General features: G+C 47.2%; 1 protein-coding gene across 1 annotated transcript in view; it reads right to left on the minus strand.

The window, feature by feature from the left end:
* Positions 1-17,982, minus strand: part of MED10 (mediator complex subunit 10) — a 149,621-nt gene that overhangs the window by 50,955 nt on the left and 80,684 nt on the right. Inside the window, exon 2 of the mRNA XM_033929781.1 lies at positions 12,074-12,157. Coding sequence (XP_033785672.1) covers positions 12,074-12,157 — 84 coding nt within the window. The remainder of the gene's footprint in view (positions 1-12,073; positions 12,158-17,982) is intronic.

Consider the following 17,982-nt stretch of genomic DNA (forward strand, 5'->3'; position numbering starts at 1 on the left):
CCCACCCGCACCCCCACCCTGAAGGACCGCTCACACCCCCACAGCCTCCCGACCCCCCCTCCCATCATGTAGAAGCTCTTACCGGTGTCCTGCTGCTTCCTCTTGGCGGTCCCGGCCCTTCTGTGAGCCCTGCGCCTGCGCTGCTTCTTCCGGCGGTTCCGCCCTTTCTCTGACGTCAAGCCCTCTTGCCCCGCCGACTCCCCGACACAATCGGGGCAAGAGGGAGCTCAAGCCCTCTTGCCCCAGCCAACCGCGGCACCCCCGACACGATCGGGGCAAGAGAGAGCTCAAGTCCTCTTGCCCCCCCCCCCCCCGACTCCCTGACATGATCGGGGCAAAAGGGAGCCCAAGCCCTCTTGCCCCGCCGACTCCCCAACTCCCCGACAATATCGGGCCAGAAGGGAACCCAAGCCCTGAAGGACCGCTCGCACCCCCACAGCCTCCTGACCCCCCCATCATGTAGAAGCTCCTACCGGTGTCCTGCTGCTTCCTCTTGGCGGTCCCGGCCCTTCTGTGAGCCCTGTGCCTGCGCTGCTTCCTCTTCCGGCGGTCCCGCCCTTTCTCTGACGTCAAGCCCTCTTGCCCCGCAGACTCCCCGACACGATCGGGGCAAGAGGGAGCCCAAGCCCTCTTGCCCCGCCGACTCCCCAACTCCCCGACAATATTGGGCCAGGAGGGAGCACAAGCCCTCCTGGCCTGGCGACCCCCCCTCCCCGCTAGTAGTTCGGGCCAGGAGGGAGCCCAAGTCCTCCTGGCCCTGGCGACCCCCCCCCCCCCGCTAGTTGTTCGGGCCAGGAGGGAGCCAAAACCCTCCTGGCAACGGCGACCCCCTCCCCCCACCCCGCACTACATTACGGGCAGGAGGGATCCCAGGCCCTCGACGCAAACCCCTGGCCGACCCCCACCCTCCGTACTTTTGTGTAGTTGGCCAGACAGACGGAAGCCAAACCCGCCTGTCCGGCAGGCAGCCAACGACAGAATGAGGCCGGATTGGCCCATCCGTCCCAAAGCTCTGCCTACTGGTGGGGCCTAAGGCGCCTGGGCCAATCAGAATAGGCCCGGGAGCCTTAGGTCCCTCCTGGGGGCGGGGCCTGAGGCACATGGGCCAAACCCGACCATGTGCCCAAGGCCCCGCCCCCAGGAGGGACCTAAGGCTCCAGGGCCTATTCTGATTGGCCCAGGCGCCTTAGGCCCCACCAGTAGGCGGAGCTTTGGGATGGATGGGCCAATCCGGCCTCATTCCATTGTTGGCTGCCTGCCGGACAGGCGGGTTTGGCTCCCGTCTGTCCGCCCAACTACACAAAGGTACGGGGTAGGGGGGTGGGGGTGTCGTGGGGGTCAGCCAGGGGGGTCGCGGGTCGGCTGGGGGGACGGTCGGAGGGTCTTGGGGGGGCGGTTGTTGGGGGAAGGGGGTTTGCGTCGAGGGCAGGAGGGCCTGGGATCCCTCCTGCCCGTAATGTAGTGCGGGGTGGGGGTAGGGGATCGCCGTGACCAGGAGGGTTTGGGCTCCCTCCTGGCCCGAACAACTAGCAGGGGGGGAGTCGCCAGGGCCAGGAGGACTTGGGCTCCCTCCTGGCCTGAACAACTAGCGGGGGGGGGGGTCGCCAGATATTGTCGGGGAGTCGGCGGGGCAAGAGGGCTTGGGCTCCCTTTTGCCCCGATCGTGTCGGGGAGTCGGGGGGGCAAGAGGGCTTGAGTTCCCTCTTGCCCCGATCGTGTCGGGGGTGCCGCGGTTGGCTGGGGCAAGAGGGCTTGAGCTCCCTCTTGCCCCAATCATGTCGGGGAGTTGGGGAGTCGGCGGGGCAAGAGGGCTTGACGTCAGAGAAAGGGCGGGACCGCCGGAAGAGGAAGCAGCGCAGGCGCAGGGCTCACAGAAGGGCCGGGGACCGCCAAGAGGAAGCAGCAGGACACCGGTAGGAGCTTCTACATGATGGGGGGGGGTCAGGAGGCTGTGGGGGTGCGAGCGGTCCTTCAGGGTGGGGGTGCGGGTGGGAGTGCGTGCGAGTGGTCCTTCGGGGTGGGGGTGCGAGTGGTCCTGCGGGGGGGGGGTGAATCAGACATCGGGGGGGGCATCAGGCTTTCAGGGTGGGGACAGGACTTCAAGAGGGAGAGGAGAGTTGGGGCGGGCGAAAGGAGAGTCGGGCGGCGACGGGAGAGTCGGGCAGCATGCGCGGTATACGGGTGTGCGCGGCATACAAAATTTTTTTTACATATATTTCGTTTCCCGCGTGCTATACCCGTGTGCGCGTTTTACACGGGTGTGCGTTATCTACGTGAAAATACGGTAAACATATGGGAAATGAACAGCTGATAATACAGAGTGTATCTTGAAAACATAAGCTCAAAGACAAGCCGACCGGGTAGATGTAAAGTGAAACCTGGGAAAGATCTAAATTACTGTTCAAATGAGCTTCTATTAAAACCAAAGAATAAAACCGCAGCACTCGGGAAAGTAAAAGAGGAGGAGTAAAAAGGACTTACCGAAAAGTTCTCTGCGCTGATGAGATAAACTCGTAAGCAGAATAAATGTGAACATGCAACAGTGGGGCTATTATATTTGATCCATTGAAAGAGGCGCCAAAATAGTGTCAGCAGTGGATTGGATGCACACTGATAGGGGAAGGGGCATCGGGCTGTCAAAACAGACTGTTTTAATAAATGAATGAAAATACTGGTGAAAAATTAAATAAAAAACCCAAACCATGATAAAATGCCAATCCTGACCGCAAGTGGTAGTGAAAGTAGTACTGTTAGTGCCAGAGCTGCTTAGAAAACGTCAAAAGAAAAGAAAACAAAACTGTACAACAACCTCCTAACCACTCGAGCTGCAACATTCGACCTCCAACTATACAACCTATTGACATCGACCACAAACTACAAAACCTTCAAAATTGAAATAAAAACCCTTCTATTCAAAAAACACATAAAACCAAACTAACTCAATCAGAAATGTCCCAAGCATCACCCGCAACTACTCCATATGTACTTCTAATACAATGACAATTCAGATGTAATCCTTAGCAACTCAAAGAAATGTACAAACTACTCCCCAAATACTTCTAATGTCCTGGTAATCCATTTGTAATCCGCCTTGAACCGCAAGGTAATGGCGAAATAGAAATCTCTAATGTAATGTAATGTAATATAATAAAGAACCATAAGGAGAAAAAATAAATAATAAAAGAATGAGGTGATAAGATGTAAAATGCTTGCTGTGGTAACCACAGCCGATGGCCCCTCACTGCACCACTTGATAAAACTATAGAGCGATGTTGTATAGAAATGCTGCCGGGTCCTGCCTTCGCAGAAACAGAAAGTAGGCAGGACCCGGCATCAAGAGCAGCAAATTGTAAGCTTCCCTCCGTCACTGACCTGTCTCCTGCCTTAGCCCTTAGCGAACTCATGCTCCGGGGATCTAACGTGAGTGTGCCGGCTTTCCTTCTCTCCCTCTCCCCTGGGACATAACTTCTGGTTTCGGAGGAAAGAGAAGGGAAGCCAGCACGCACACGTTAGAGCCCCGGAGCATGAGTTCGCTACGGGCTAAGGCGGGAAATCTCCAAGCCAGTGAGAGGGTTTTAAAAAAAAAAAAATGTTCAGCAGCGGCGGCAGCAGCAGGATTCGCGATCGGATGACGGCCGGGCGGTCATCTAAATTAGCTGGGCAGAGCGCCCGGCTAAAAGGCCCTAGGGAGAACATTGCAATTCTTGAAACAAGATATCCTTTGCATAACAATAAATCATAATCCCAAGTTAAACTAAACTAAACCTTATCTTCTGTTAAAAGTAGTGGAGCCAGAAGAAGATTAAAATAAGAAATAACGCAGAACCCTTGGGAACACCACAAAGTAACTGAAAAAAAGGAGACTGAGAATGAGCAGTAACAACTGAGTAAGTTTTATCCTTAAGAAATGATTCAAACCAAGACAAGACCATTGAACCAATACTTAATTCAATCAATCAATCTGTTCAATAATACATCGTGGTCTACAACAGTGTTCTTTAACTGCCAGTCAGTGGACCAATGCCAGCATGTGCATCAGGCCCCAGACAGTGCTCTTTAGCCGGCGGTCCACGGTGTGATCGATGCGGCGTTGTCTTCAGGCTGGCTTCCTCTTCCTCAGGGATGCAGTGCACAAAGCCGTGGGCAGAGTCTCCTACATGCGTCCTGTGCCTGAACCAGAAGACTTATCTCTGATGTCACAACATCAGAGGGAAGGCTTCCAGATGAGGTGCGGGATGCGTGAGGAGCCGCTGCCCATGGCTATGTGCACTGCATCACTGAGGAAGAGGGAGCCAGCCTGAAGATAACACCTAGGGGTAGGCCAGAAGGCAAGGCACATCATGGAGGGAGGGAGGCAACAGCAGTAGGGGGAATGATTTTATTTTTTAATTTAGTGATTGATTTACATTTGTTTCTTTTCCTCTGGGGTTGCACTGCATGCACAGTCTTGCATCTTTGGGTTTGTTTGTATATTAGTACTTTTAGTTTTTGGTTCCGTATTTGCATGGGGTTATCTGTGTTCTGGTAGGAATGAATATTGAGAAGCATACAGTGTGCTTTGTGTAGTTTAATTTTGTGGTTAACCATTATGTGTTGTTAATATGGATTATATTGTGTGTATGTATATATGAAAAATAAACGGAAAAAATGGTGTTACAATTACTGGGGGGGGGGTCTGGGGCGGAGACTGTGTGGAGATGGGCAGGGTCTAGCCCAGTGTTCTTCAACTGCTGGTCCACAAAATAAGTGTTTTATTTCCGCCGGTCCATAGGTGTCAAAAGGTTGAAGAACACTGGTAAGGCTTGGCTGAGGGGCTTCGAGGTAAAATTACATTATTCGCCAATGACGCCAAACTATGCAAAATAGTAGGCAACTGCACAACAGATGAAAGCACAGTGCCCGACAAAAGCTCAATGCCCGACAGTATGACGCAGGACCTACTCCTGCTGGAGCATTGGTCAAAGAATTGGCAACTAAGTTTCAATGCCAAAAAATGCAAGGTCATGCACCTTGGCGGCAAAAATCCATGCAGGACTTACACCCTAAATGGTGAGATCCTAGCAAGGACTGTAGCAGAACGTGACTTAGGGGTGATCATTAGCAAAGACATGAAGACTGCCAATCAAGTGGAGAAAGCTTCATCCAGGGCTAGACAAATTATGGGCTGTATCCATAGAAGTTTCGTCAGCCATAAGCCCGAGGTCATAATGCTATTGTACAAATCTATGGTGAGACCCCATCTAGAATACTGTGTACAATTCTGGAGGCCGCATTATCAAAAAGATGTGCGAAGAGTTGAGTCGGTTCAGCGAATGGCCACCAGGATGGTCTCAGGTCTCAAGAATCTCCCGTATGAGGAACGACTGGGTAAGTTGCAGCTGTACTCACTCGAGGAACGCAGAGAGAGGGGAGACACGATCGAGACGTTAAAATATGTCACAGGCTGTATCGAGGTGGAAGAGGATCTCTTTTTCCTTAAAGGACCCACGGCAACAAGAGGGCATCCGTTGAAAATCAGGGGTGGGAAATTTCATGGCGACACCAGAAAATATTTCTTCACCGAAAGGGTGGTTGATCGCTGAAATAATCTTCCATAACAGGTAATTGAGGCCAGCAGCGTGCCAGATTTTAAGAAAAGATGGGATTGGCATGTGGGATCTCTTCATGGAGGTAGTTAGGGGGTGGGCCATTAGTGTGGGCAGACTAGATGGGCCGTGGCCCTTTTCTGCCATCATGTTGTATGTTTCTATGTTTCTATGAATGCCAATATAAATGCAAATGCAGTGACCATTGTCTACAATTTCTAAAACATCATTAATCTTCCAGTTATAATTGTTAAAAGATCAGTGTAAAGAGGTAAGGAAGCCAGCTTTGTATGGTTACAGCGTGTTTTTGCAAGCTATGTTATTAAGTGAAGAGGAACTGGAGAGAATAAATGCAGTGGATAAGATATTGAAGATCAGAGATGGAAATTAGAAGATACAGCTTTGAGACAGCAGGGTGATACCCAGGAAAATACTATTCAAAATACCCTCACCCAATTACCTGAATGGAGCTCTGGAGCCTGAGCCTCCTCTTATATTAGGGGTCAGATGGTCAGCAAGGAGCTTATGAGCCGAAACAAAAATAAGATATGGCCTCTTTGATGGATTTTGTTAAACAACATTAAAGTAATTGTATAAATGATATTTTTTTAACAAGTTTATTGAACAAAACAAAAAGTCACACACAGGCTGAATGCCAACAGCGGAAACAAAGAAGCATCCCCCTGCAAAATAACAACCCCCCCTCCCCGACCGAGTGATATACAGTTCCAAAATATCAGGCAAGCAACCCACAATCAAGAGAAATTACTATACAATCCCAATTCTAGACACTTATACTAGGCCTCTCCAATTGCCATATGAACACCAAATGTGATGAAAAGAACCACAGGTATCAGGCCTTAAAGCAGTCAGTTTAGACATAAGGTAGATATCGTCCACTCGGAGAAGAAGATCCGACTGTGCAGGAAGAACAAAGTCCGACCGCCGTAGCAACCAAGACCACAAAATGAGCTGGTTCACGATCCAACCCCTGAGCAGGCTGATTAAGTAAGAAAATGTCCATGTGCAAAGGTACAGGAGTGTGCAAAACATCAGTCACCAACTGTTAAACCATCTCCCAGAATAGTACCACCTTAGGGCAATCCTACCAGATGTCCTACCAACGGTGCCCAATCCCCCATATCCCCTCCAACAGAGGCCATCCCTGTGGGCATACAAACGGTCCAACTTCTCAGGAGTGTAATATCACTGAAATAACATCTTGCACCCCTGTTCAACCAGTGGAGTGGCCCGCGATATTCGCAGCAATGTGCTATAAAGCAGTTACTTACCGTAACAGGTGTTATCCAGGGACAGCAGGCAGATATTCTCTACATGTGGGTGATGTCACTGACGGAGCCCCCTAGTGGACGTTTACGCAAGCAGACTTGCTTGAAGACCTTCAGGCTTGCAATTGGCCTGCGCATGCGCACGTGCCCCTCCTGCCCTACCTAGGGCTTGTGTCTCCTCAGCGTGTCCTCAGTTCAGATAGCTAGCAAAGAAGCCAACCCAGGGAGGTGGGTGGGTTGCGAGAATATCTGCCTGCTGTCCCTGGATAACACCTGTTACGGTAAGTAACTGTGCTTTATCCCAGGACAAGCAGGCAGCATATTCCCTACATGTGGGAGACCTCCAAGCTAACCAGAATGGGATGGAGGGAGAGTTGGCAATTTAGGAGAACAGATTTTGCAAAACGGACTGGCCAAAATGGCCATCACACCTGGAGAAAGTATCCATACAGTAGTGCAAGGTAAATGTATGAACCGAGGACCAAGTGGCAGCCTTACAGATTTCCTCAAGTGGAGTCGAGCGGAGGAAAGCAACAGACGCTGCCATCGCTCTGACTTTGTGGCCTGCGACTCGACCAGGCAGGGAGAGACCAGCTTGAGTGTAACAAAAGGAGATACAAGTGGCCAACCAGTTAGAAATGGTCCGCTTAGAAACAGAGCGACCCAAACGATTAGGGTCGAAAGAGAGAAATAGCTGGGGAAGTAGAAGGCCAGCACACAATCAAGCGAATGCAGAGCCACTTCTCCAGGGTGAGAATGGGGCTTCGGAAAAAATACAGGAAGAACAATGGATTGGTTGATGTGAAATTCAGAAACAATCTTAAGCAAGAACTTAAGATGGAGAACCACCTTATCATGAAGGAAGACAGTGAAAGGAGGGTCCGCTACCAAGGCTTGAAGCTCACTGACCTGACGGGCAGAAGTGAGAGCAATAAGAAACACAACCTTCCAAGTAAGATACTTCAAGTGAGCCTGCGCTAGCGGTTCGAACGGGGGTTTTATCAAACGAGCAAGGACCACGTTAAGATCCCAAACCACAGGGGGAGGTTTAAGGGGTGGATGAACGTGGAAAAGGCCTTTCATGAAGCGGAAAACCACAGGATGAACAGAGATAGGCTTCCCGTCAATCGGCTGATGAAAAGCCGCAATGGCACTAAGGTGGACTCGAACCGATGAGGACTTGAGTCCAGTGCCAGATAAGTGTAACAGATAGTCAAGGACAGCAGCTCCTGCTGTCGAGTAGCACACCAAGAAGAAAAGCGGGTCCACTTCTGATGGTAACACTGGCGAGTGGACTCCTTCCATGAAGCTTCCAGGACATCCAGCACAGGCTGGGAGAACTGGAACGAGGGCATCAAGTCTTGAGGAACCAAGCCGTTAAGTGCAGAGACTGAAGGTTGGGATGAAGTAGAGAACCCCGACTCTGCGTAAGCAGAGAAGGAAAAACAGGCAGAAGCAGAGGCTCCCTGGAACTGAGTAGCAACAGGAGGGAGAACCACGGCTGCCGGGGCCACCGAGGAGCTATAAGAATCATGGTGGCACTCGTGGACTTGAGCCTGACCAGAGTCTTCAGAATTAGAGGGAATGGAGGGAACGCATAAAGAAACAGGTTCATCTAATCCAGTAGAAAAGCATCCGCCTCGAGTCTGAGTGGGGTGTAAACCCTGGAGCAGAAGCGGGGCAACTTGTGATTGTGGGGGGACGCAAACAGGTCGACGTCCGGAGTCCCCCAGCAAGCAAATACTTCACGCAGGGTCAAGGAATGGCTAGACCACTCGTGAGGCTGCAGAAGACGATTCAACTTGTCCGCCAGACAATTGTGCTGGCCCTGAATGTAGACTGCTCGAAGGAATATGTTGCAGCGGATGGCCCATCGGGACCCCGTACCCCCCCTGTTTGTTGATATAAGACATGGTGACCTGGTTGTCCGTGCAGACCAGCACCACCCGGTCGCAAAGCCAGTGGCAAAAAGCTTTCAGGGCGAGGAAGATCGCTCAAAGCTCCAGCAAATTGATGTGACAAAGTCGGATGGCACTGGACCAAAGACCCTGAGTGCAAAGACTGTCCAGATGAGCCCCCCAAGCGTAGGTCGACGAATCCGTCATGAAGACCTTCTGCGGAGGAGCATGAAACAGAAAACCTCTGGAAAGATTGGAAGAGAGAATCCACCAACGGAGAGACTGCTTCAACAAAGGAGTCGCAACAATGAATTGAGAGACAGGATCCCGATCCTGGTTCCATTGGGATGCCAGAGTCCACTGAGGAATGCAAAGGTGAAGTCTGGCAATGGGAGTCATGTGAACCGTGGAGGCCATGTGACCTAGAAGGATCATCATGAGCCGAGCCGGGGCCGAGGGCAGACGAGCCACCCTTCGGCATAAGCGAACAAGGGCCTACTGTCGAGGCCGAGGCAAGAAAGCGCGGAGACAAGACGTGTCCAGGACCGCTCCGATAAATTCCAGAGTCCGAGATGGGCAAAGCTGAGACTGGGAAGTTGACCTCGAAGCCAAGGCTCTGAAGGAGCAAGATGGTTTGATTTGTCGCTCGCAGAACTTCGAGGCGAGAGGACGCTTTGATCAGCCAGTCGTCGAGGTAGGGAAACACCTGCAGGCCGTGGAGATGCAGGGCCTTTGCCACCACCACTAGACAGTTCATGAAGTTCCTCGGAGAGGCTGCCAGGCCGAAGAGAAGAACACGATACTGGAGATGGAGATCCCTCACCTGGAATCTCAGATACCGGCGAGAGACTGGGTGTATCGGAATGTGCGTGTATGCCTCCTTGAGGTCCAGGGAGCACAGCCAGTCCCCCTCATCCAAGAGGGGGTACAAAGTCGGAAGGGTGAGCATTCTGAAGCGTTTCTTGACCAGAAACTTGTTCAGAGCATGGAGGTCCAGGATTGGATGCAGATCCCCCGTCTTCCTGGGTACCAGAAAATACCGGGAATAAAATCTGGTGTTCCACTGGTCCAGGGAAACCTCCTCGACTGCCCGAAGGCGAATAAAGGCCCGAGCTTCCTGCAGAAGTAGAGGCAACTGAGACGGAGCAGAAGGAAACTCTCTTGGAGGAAGGTCTGGGTGTACGCGACTGAAATGAAGGGAGTACCCCTCCTGGATGATGGAAAGCACCCAGCTGTCGGTGGTAAGACTTTGCCACTGGGTATAGAAATGATGGAGACGACCCCCGATGGGGAGGAGGGAAGGCTCCAGGAGGAAGGGAGCCCGAAGGCTCAGACCGGAATTGTCAAAAAGACGGCCCAGTCTTCGCCGGAGACGGCGGCTGGGCCTTAGGTTGACATAGCTGCTGTTGCTGTGGCCGCTTCGAGGGAGGCCTAGAGCAGTGTTCTTCAACCTTTTTACACCTATGGACCGGCGGAAATAAAATAATTATTTAGTGGACCGGCAAACTAATAAGACTGAAATTTTTAAAAACCTCATTGCCGCCCTGTCCCTGTGAGCTCGGTCCCGTTAACCATCTGATCCCATCCGCACAAGCCTCAAATAGTTATGAATTTATATTGAACATTACATTACATTACAGATTTCTATTCTGACATTACATTACAGATTTCTATTCTGACATTACCTTTCGGTTCAAAGCGGATTACAAAAAGAGTTATGGAAGAAGGGCTACAACGTTAGATAAGAGAAGGTATCCAAGAGAGGGAAAAGTAGGATCTGGGGTTAGGGAGGGGATGGTAAGAGGGGGGTTAAGCTTTATCAAGGTATTAAGCTTTATTAAGGGATTTCTTGAAGATTATAGTTTTTATTTCCTTTCTGAACATCTTGTAGTCTGGGGTTGTTGTCATTAGGTTGGAAACTTGGTTGTCTATCTTCGCTGCCTGAGTGGCCAGTAGTCCGTTGTATAGTTTTTTCCGTTTTACTTCTTTGATTGGGGGATAAGTGAATGGGGTGTGTGTTTTTCTATGCCTGGTAGAGGTGGTTTGGATGAGGCGGTCGTTTAGGTAGGTTGGGCTGTCTCCATTTATAGTTTTAAATAGTATACAGTAGAATTTAAATTGTATTCTTTCCTGGATAACATATTTTATTCAAGTATAAAAAGTAACAATATTCTGTACAATTGTCATTTTATAAATATAAATAATACAGGGCAAGGATCAACAAAACCACATCTCCCCTCCCCTTCACATATATCCCCTCTACTATCAAGAAAACTGAATAAGCCAAATTATTACAGAATGCTACACAAATAGTGCAACTAGGGCAACTGCCTCCTGGTCAGAGAGAGCCCTAAGCCAGCTGGAAGCTTTGCACTCCCCAATTATGTCTAACATCAGCTCTAGCAGAATACATATTTTAAATCTGATATATTCTAATCACAAGATATAAATAAAATTATTTTTTTCTACCTTTTGTCATCTCTGGTTTCTGCTTTCATCGTCTTTTCACTCTCTTCCATCCAGCATCTGCCCTCTATCTCTTCAATCCAGCATCTGCCTCTTCCATCCACTGTCTGCCCTCTACCCCTCCCCCTCCCAACGTGATTTGAAAAATGGTCAGACACCAAAAGATAAAAAAATAATTTAATTTTCTGTTTTGTAATTACAATGTGTCAGATTTGAAATTTGTATTCTGCCAGAGCTGGTATTAGACTGCAAACGTGAGCTAGGATTTAACAGAGAGAGGAAAAGTCTTTTTTGTTTGTTTATTTTGTTTACACACAGGACCAGTGTGGGTAGGAGAGGGCAAAGGGGGTGAAGAGGCTATAAAATAAACTCACCAGGATGTTTGGAAAAAACCCCAATTGGGCAGGAAAATCGATTCAAAATATTTTTTCCTGAATCGGGCAGCACTAGTGCCCACTATAAACCTTTCTGACCCTGTTATCCCTGCTTTCTTATCCTCAATCTGTCCATTTCCACTGCAAATGTTTCGATGCCTTCAAACATGCGGTGGTTAAGTCTCTTCTCAAAAAACCCTCCCTGGACCCTACCTGCCCCTCCAACTATCAGAGAAGGAAAAAAAATTTGGCAGGCATTGAAGGATGGTCGAGAGGGTGGGTCAAGAGGGGAGGACATGCGGGTTAAATTGGTAACCAGTATTATCCACCCAAAAAACTTCCTTAAGTATTAAAACATACATTCTTAATTTCAGCAAGCCATGTGCAACTTCTATGAGTAGTAAATAACAGGGAAATCTTAAATTGTTAAGTGTTTCTTCACCCTTATAACTAATACTTACTCAAAAACTTCCAGAGGGACGCTTATATCATGGAGCTGCTGGCGACATTTGTCAATATCTTGCAATCCTGAGACCATAAAATTTCTAGAAAACAAAGGGACTATTCAGTTGCATGAATTCACCACCCTTTCCATAATGACACATTTTCTCAGGTTACTTCTGAGATCATCCCCTTTCACCTTCATTGTATGCCCTCTCATTCCAGAGCTTCAATTGAAAGACTTGCCTCCTGTACATTTCTGCAATGGAGGTATGTATGTATGTATATATTTTTAATATTTATATCCCAAATTTCTCCAAGCCATCATTATCTCCTCTCGCTCACTTTTCTTCCAATGAATACATAGAGATCTTTAAGTCTGTCCCTATATACTTTATGAAGACCACCAACCATTTTGGTAGCTGCCCTCTAGACTGATTCCATCTCATTTATATCCTTTTGAAGTTGTGCTCTACAGAATTGTACACAATATTCTAATGCGGTCTTACTAAATTTTTATACAGGGATATTGTCATCACTTTTCCTATTAGCCCATTCCTCTCCCAAGTATCCTTCTAGCTTTCACCATTGCTTTTTCTACCTGCTGGACATCATAAGATCACAAACAATCATACCCAAGACCCATGAGACAGACATAGGGAAGTTGCTGCTTGTCCTGGGATCGGTAGCATGGAATGTTGCTACTATCTGGATTTTTGCTACTATTTGGGTTTTTGCTAGACACTTGTGACCTGGATTGGCCGCTGTGGAAACAAGATACTGGGCTAGATGACCACTGGTCTGACCCAGTATGATTATTTTCATGTTCCTATGATTGGCCAGGGGGGTAACTCTAGGACTGACTTGGGAAACAATACCCTAGACCAGATATGTCAAACTCTGGCCCACGGGCCAAATTTGGCCTGCCATTCCTTCCCGCGGCAGAGAGAACACGTGAGGACGTGTGAATGGCTGGAGTCAGCATTCTTCCTCATTGGCCCGCATGCTTGTCTGTCACTGCTGCAACAGACGCTCCATTTTCCTCCCTCCAGCATCCTGGACTGACGACATGGCATGTCGGTTGGAAGAAGGTGGCGACGGTAGCTACAGCACTTTCCTCTGCAGGCTGCTTTATTTTGTTTATATCACAGATGGTAGTGATCAAATGGTGACTAAGAAAAACCTTAGTTTCCCCCTTTTACTAAACTTCGCTAGCAGTTTATAGCACTGGGAGCAGCGCGCAACATTCAGCACGGATCCCAGCGCTAAAAACTGCTATCATGGTTTAACAAATGGGAGCACTGTGAAGAGAGAAAATGGCATCGGACAGCAAAAAGGTTTTCATGAATGGTGACTTTAGTTTCAAGGATAAGACAACTGTTTGAAAATACTTTGGTGAGGATTTTAAATACCACTGAAACCTCATTACAGTGGTTGGGGGCTGGGGAGGAGAGGTGGAGGTGGAGGTAAAAGGAAGTTTTCTCTGTAGAGAAGACAGTGGGAGCGATCTGGATAGAGGAGAATTGAATGAGGGAGGGGAAGAAGAAAGGAGAGGACAAATGATTTAGCTGTTTGGAGAGTGATGAGTTGGAGAGTCAGGAATAGGGGGAACAGATGAGTAAACAGAGCTTTGCAGTTGTTGCAGTTACTATGTCTAGGTATGGTAAGCTGGAGCAGGAACAGGAGGAAGAGAAGGATATAACCAAAAACAAAAACGCTATGGAGAATGCAGGCTCTTTTGAAGATACAGTCATAAAATCCACATAATAAAATATCTAGGACCCATAAGCTGCTAACTATGGACCCAACACGGTCCGTATTTCGACGACCGTCTTCCTCAGATTCCTAAGTCAAAGAACGTGGGATCAAAGGCTAAGAGAAATCCTGCTTGAGAGCTCTGTGTGATAGAGTAATGCTCTAGTGCTGGGTCCATAGTTCCCATCTTATGGGTCCTAGACATTTTATTATGTGGATTTTATGACTGTATCTTCAATAAAGCCTGCTTCTTGGACATCTTCTCAACAGCGTTTTTGTTTTTGGCTGCTCTTTGATTCTGTGGAGTATCAAGGATCAATTTGTTTGTGCAAGAGAAGGATGTGACATCACTAAGTGTAACAAAAGGAAGACAGCATGAAAGAAAGAAGGAGGGAAGGGAAACATGATTTGAATAATGACCAGACAACAAAAGGTAGAAAAAATAATTTTATTTTCTGTTTTATGATTTGAAATGTGTATCCTGCCAGAGCTGGTGTTAGACAGCAGGCGTGAACTAGGACCTAAAAGAGAGAGGAAGTTTCTTTTTTATTTATTTTGTTTACATCACAGAGCCAGCGTGGGGTTGAAGAGGTTGTAACCCTATACTTCTACTACTAAGACTAAGGGGTCCTCTTATTAAAGTGTGCATTTAGCGCGCGCTAAATCGGTTAACTTACCTTAATAAAGGACCCCTAAGTATCTTAATTAAAAATTCAGCCCGCGACTTAGCCTATGTTTTAGATTTCGGCCCCTTATGTAATTGAGTTTGACACATACCCCTGCCCTAGACTATACTGTTCACTTGAGCTTCTGCAGTCCGAAGCATGACCCTGCATTTAACATTAAATCTTAGCTGCCAAGTTCCAGATAATTCTTCAAGTCCTTCCTCATTCTAGCTATATTATGAGAGGTGTCTACCCTATTGCAGATTTTGGTATTCAGCTGCAAAAGAGGCAAATACCTTACCAGACAGCCCTTCAAGTATATTATTTACAAAAATGTTACAAAGAACTGGCCCAAGAAACAAATCTTCCTGTACACCACTGATTACATCCTTTTTCTTAGAAGGAATTCCATTTACCAATCAATCTTTTGTCACATTCCATTCAATCATTTCCTAACCCAGGGCTAGATGTACTAAAGGTTCTGGCGGGTTATTGGAAAAATAATAGAAGCGTTGCTGAAAGAAAGGATAGTGAAATTCCTGGAATCAAATGGGTTACAGGATCCAAGGCAACATGGTTTTACTAAAGGTAAATCGTGCCAAATAAATCTGATTGAATTTTTTTGTTTGGATGACCAGAGAATTTATGCTAGATGTAATTTACTTAGATTTCAGCAAAGCCCTTGATACGGTTCTTCATAGAAGACTCTTGAGTTCACCACTTTGGGTCCTAACTTCAGCCCATCAAGTTTGTTCAAGAGCCTTTTATGAGGAACCATGTCAAGGGCTTTGCTGAAATCTAAGTAAATTACATCTAGCATATGTCCTTGATCCAGAGGGTGGTAGCTAATGAAATTTGCTCGGAGGGAAAGGTAAGTGGTGGAGGCCCTCAGGGATTGGTGCTGGGGGCTGATCCTGTTCAAGATGTTTGTGAGCAGCATTACCGAAGGGTTAAAAGGAAAAGTTTGCCTTTTTGTGGATGATACCAAGATTTGTAACAGAGTAGACACCAAGGAAGAAGTAGAAAACTCGAAAAAGGATCTGCAAAAGTTAGAGGAATGGTCTAATATCAGGCAACTAAAATTCAATGCAAAGAAATGCATTTGGGGATTAGAAATTGGAAGGAGCCGTATGCACGGATAGAGATAGGGACCTTGGGGTGATAGTGTCTGAAGATCTAAAGGCAAAGAAACAGTGTGACAAGGCGGTGGCTCTTGCCACAAGCATGCTAGGCTGTAAAGAAAGGCGTAATCAGTAGAAGAAAGAAGATGGCCCCTGTACAGGTTGATGGTGAGGCCCCACTTAAGAGTATTGTGTTTAATTTTGGAGACCATATCTGGCAAGACTTGAAGCGGTCCAGAGGAAGGCGACAAAAATGGTAGGAGATTTGCGCCAGAAGACATATGAGGAAAGACTGGAAGCGCTGAATATGTATACCCTAGAGCATACGTGTCAAAAACTGTGTTTTAGGCAGCCTGCGGTTCAGGGCCAGCATCAGGGGGAAGTAAACAGGGCTTTAAGATGTTGCCTTGGTTTCTGTTTTGGCCGGCCCCAGTGATGCACCCCATTGCCGGCCAGTAATTTATACCACCGATGTGATTGGCAGCACACCAGATATGAATTTAACTGCCAGCCCCAGCAACGGGGCTGCCCTGCAGTAATTTAACAGTGCCGTGTGGTTGTTAACTCACGTGTACCGGCAGCGCACCAGAAATGAATTTAACTGTGCCGGCCCCAGCCAGGATGAGTGCTCACACTGTTAAATTCATTTCTGGTGTGCTGCCGGCATGCACGAGTTGACAACCACACGGCGGTGTAAATTACTGCTGAAGAGAGAAGGAAGCCAGATCACAAGAGGAAAATTGAGGCAGCGAGAGGGGGGGGGAGGCGCGGCTCAGCGCTGATTATAACCATAGGCTTGCCCTCTTGATTTCCATCTCCAGCTCCCCCTCCCCTCCTGACTTCCTTCTCTAGCTCCACCTCTCTATTGGTCAGGCCCAGCAGTTCAGTGTGCAGGGGTGAGGGAGCATGAGTACTTCTCTTGCCTCTAGTAATATTCTGCATAGCTGCAGTGGTGAGCGAGGGAGACGACAAAGGTGGGGGGAATTATTTTATTTTCAATTTAGTGTTTGAATTGTGTCAATTTTGAGAAGTTGCTCATTTGTTTCGTACGACATGCACAAATATTTTAGGGTCTCTACTTAGGCACCTCTTACTACATGATTTCCATGTTTTTAAGGTTGAAACTTTGCAGGGTTTAGTTTTTCAAGTCAGAGCATCTATGTGCCAAGTTTTATTGAAATTGGAGATAGTAAGGTGGGGATCATTCTGAAAATTTGTACAGTTGGTGTGGAATGACCCTTCTGTAAATGTAAAAAAAAGACTCAACGCTGCAGGCGTTTCGGTATAGAAAACTGTACCTTCTTCAGGAGTCTGTAACTAGATTAAACACCTAAGCATTGGAATAAGAACATCCACAGATAAATTAAAATATAAAAATATGCAAATAAGTATAAGATTTACAAACATTTAAATAAATATGAAATAGAATATGTACTCTACATAAAAAACGTATCAATAGATAGCCTACTTAGAACTAACCAAATATATGAAAAACATTAAAAGAAGGATATTATACATAAAAATACATTTGCAGCGAGTCTTCCATATTGAAACTATCATTGAAAACATATCTAAACACATGTATGGTGAATCAAGTGACAAACTTGAAAACTCATGGACATTACAAGAAGTAAAGGCAAAATGAGAAACAGGTGCATTATACAGATATACTATACAAAGGTATTTAGTATACAGTCAACTCCACTTAAGTGCACGTCGTTTAAGCGCATGCTTCAGTTATCCACACCCGATCACCATGGTCCCGTGTTTTTTTACATTAACGTCAATGGATGTAAACTCTGGATATTTGCAATTCTGATATGCACACAATCTGCTCATGTGCACTGTCATAGGTCCCACCTCTATTCTTTCACGTTACGTTTAACTCTGGTTAAAAGCAATCACGTTCTGACGTGGATGAGCCACGTGTTTCAGAACATCAGTCTAGGTTTGGCCAGGTGTTCGAACTTTCATCGCATGGACAAAAATCATTGTCTTTGGCTGAACGAGTCCACCATGTTGGACAAAAATCGTTGTCTTTGGCTGAACGTGTCTTAAAGACCTGACCAAAGGGAGAGTCAGGTCTCTATTGCAAAACATTATAGCGTTCATCCTAGCCAGATTTACAAAAAAAAACAAGCCCTACTGAAAGACTGGCAAAACAATAGCAATCCTACCAGAAAACGGAAAAGAACTGGGAAGGCTGGAGACGTTGAACAGGCATTGCTGCGATGGTTTGCTTAAGCTAGAAGTCAACAGCTGCCAATCAGTGGACCTCTAATGGAGACAGCGGTACAGTTATCTGAAGAACTGGGGTAGAAGACTTAAAAGCAACAAACAGATGGTTAGAGAGGTGGAAAGTTTGTAAAGGCATAAAACTTAAGAAGC

Source organism: Geotrypetes seraphini, chromosome 2, assembly GCF_902459505.1.
Source record: "Geotrypetes seraphini chromosome 2, aGeoSer1.1, whole genome shotgun sequence".
Lineage (NCBI taxonomy): Eukaryota > Metazoa > Chordata > Amphibia > Gymnophiona > Dermophiidae > Geotrypetes > Geotrypetes seraphini.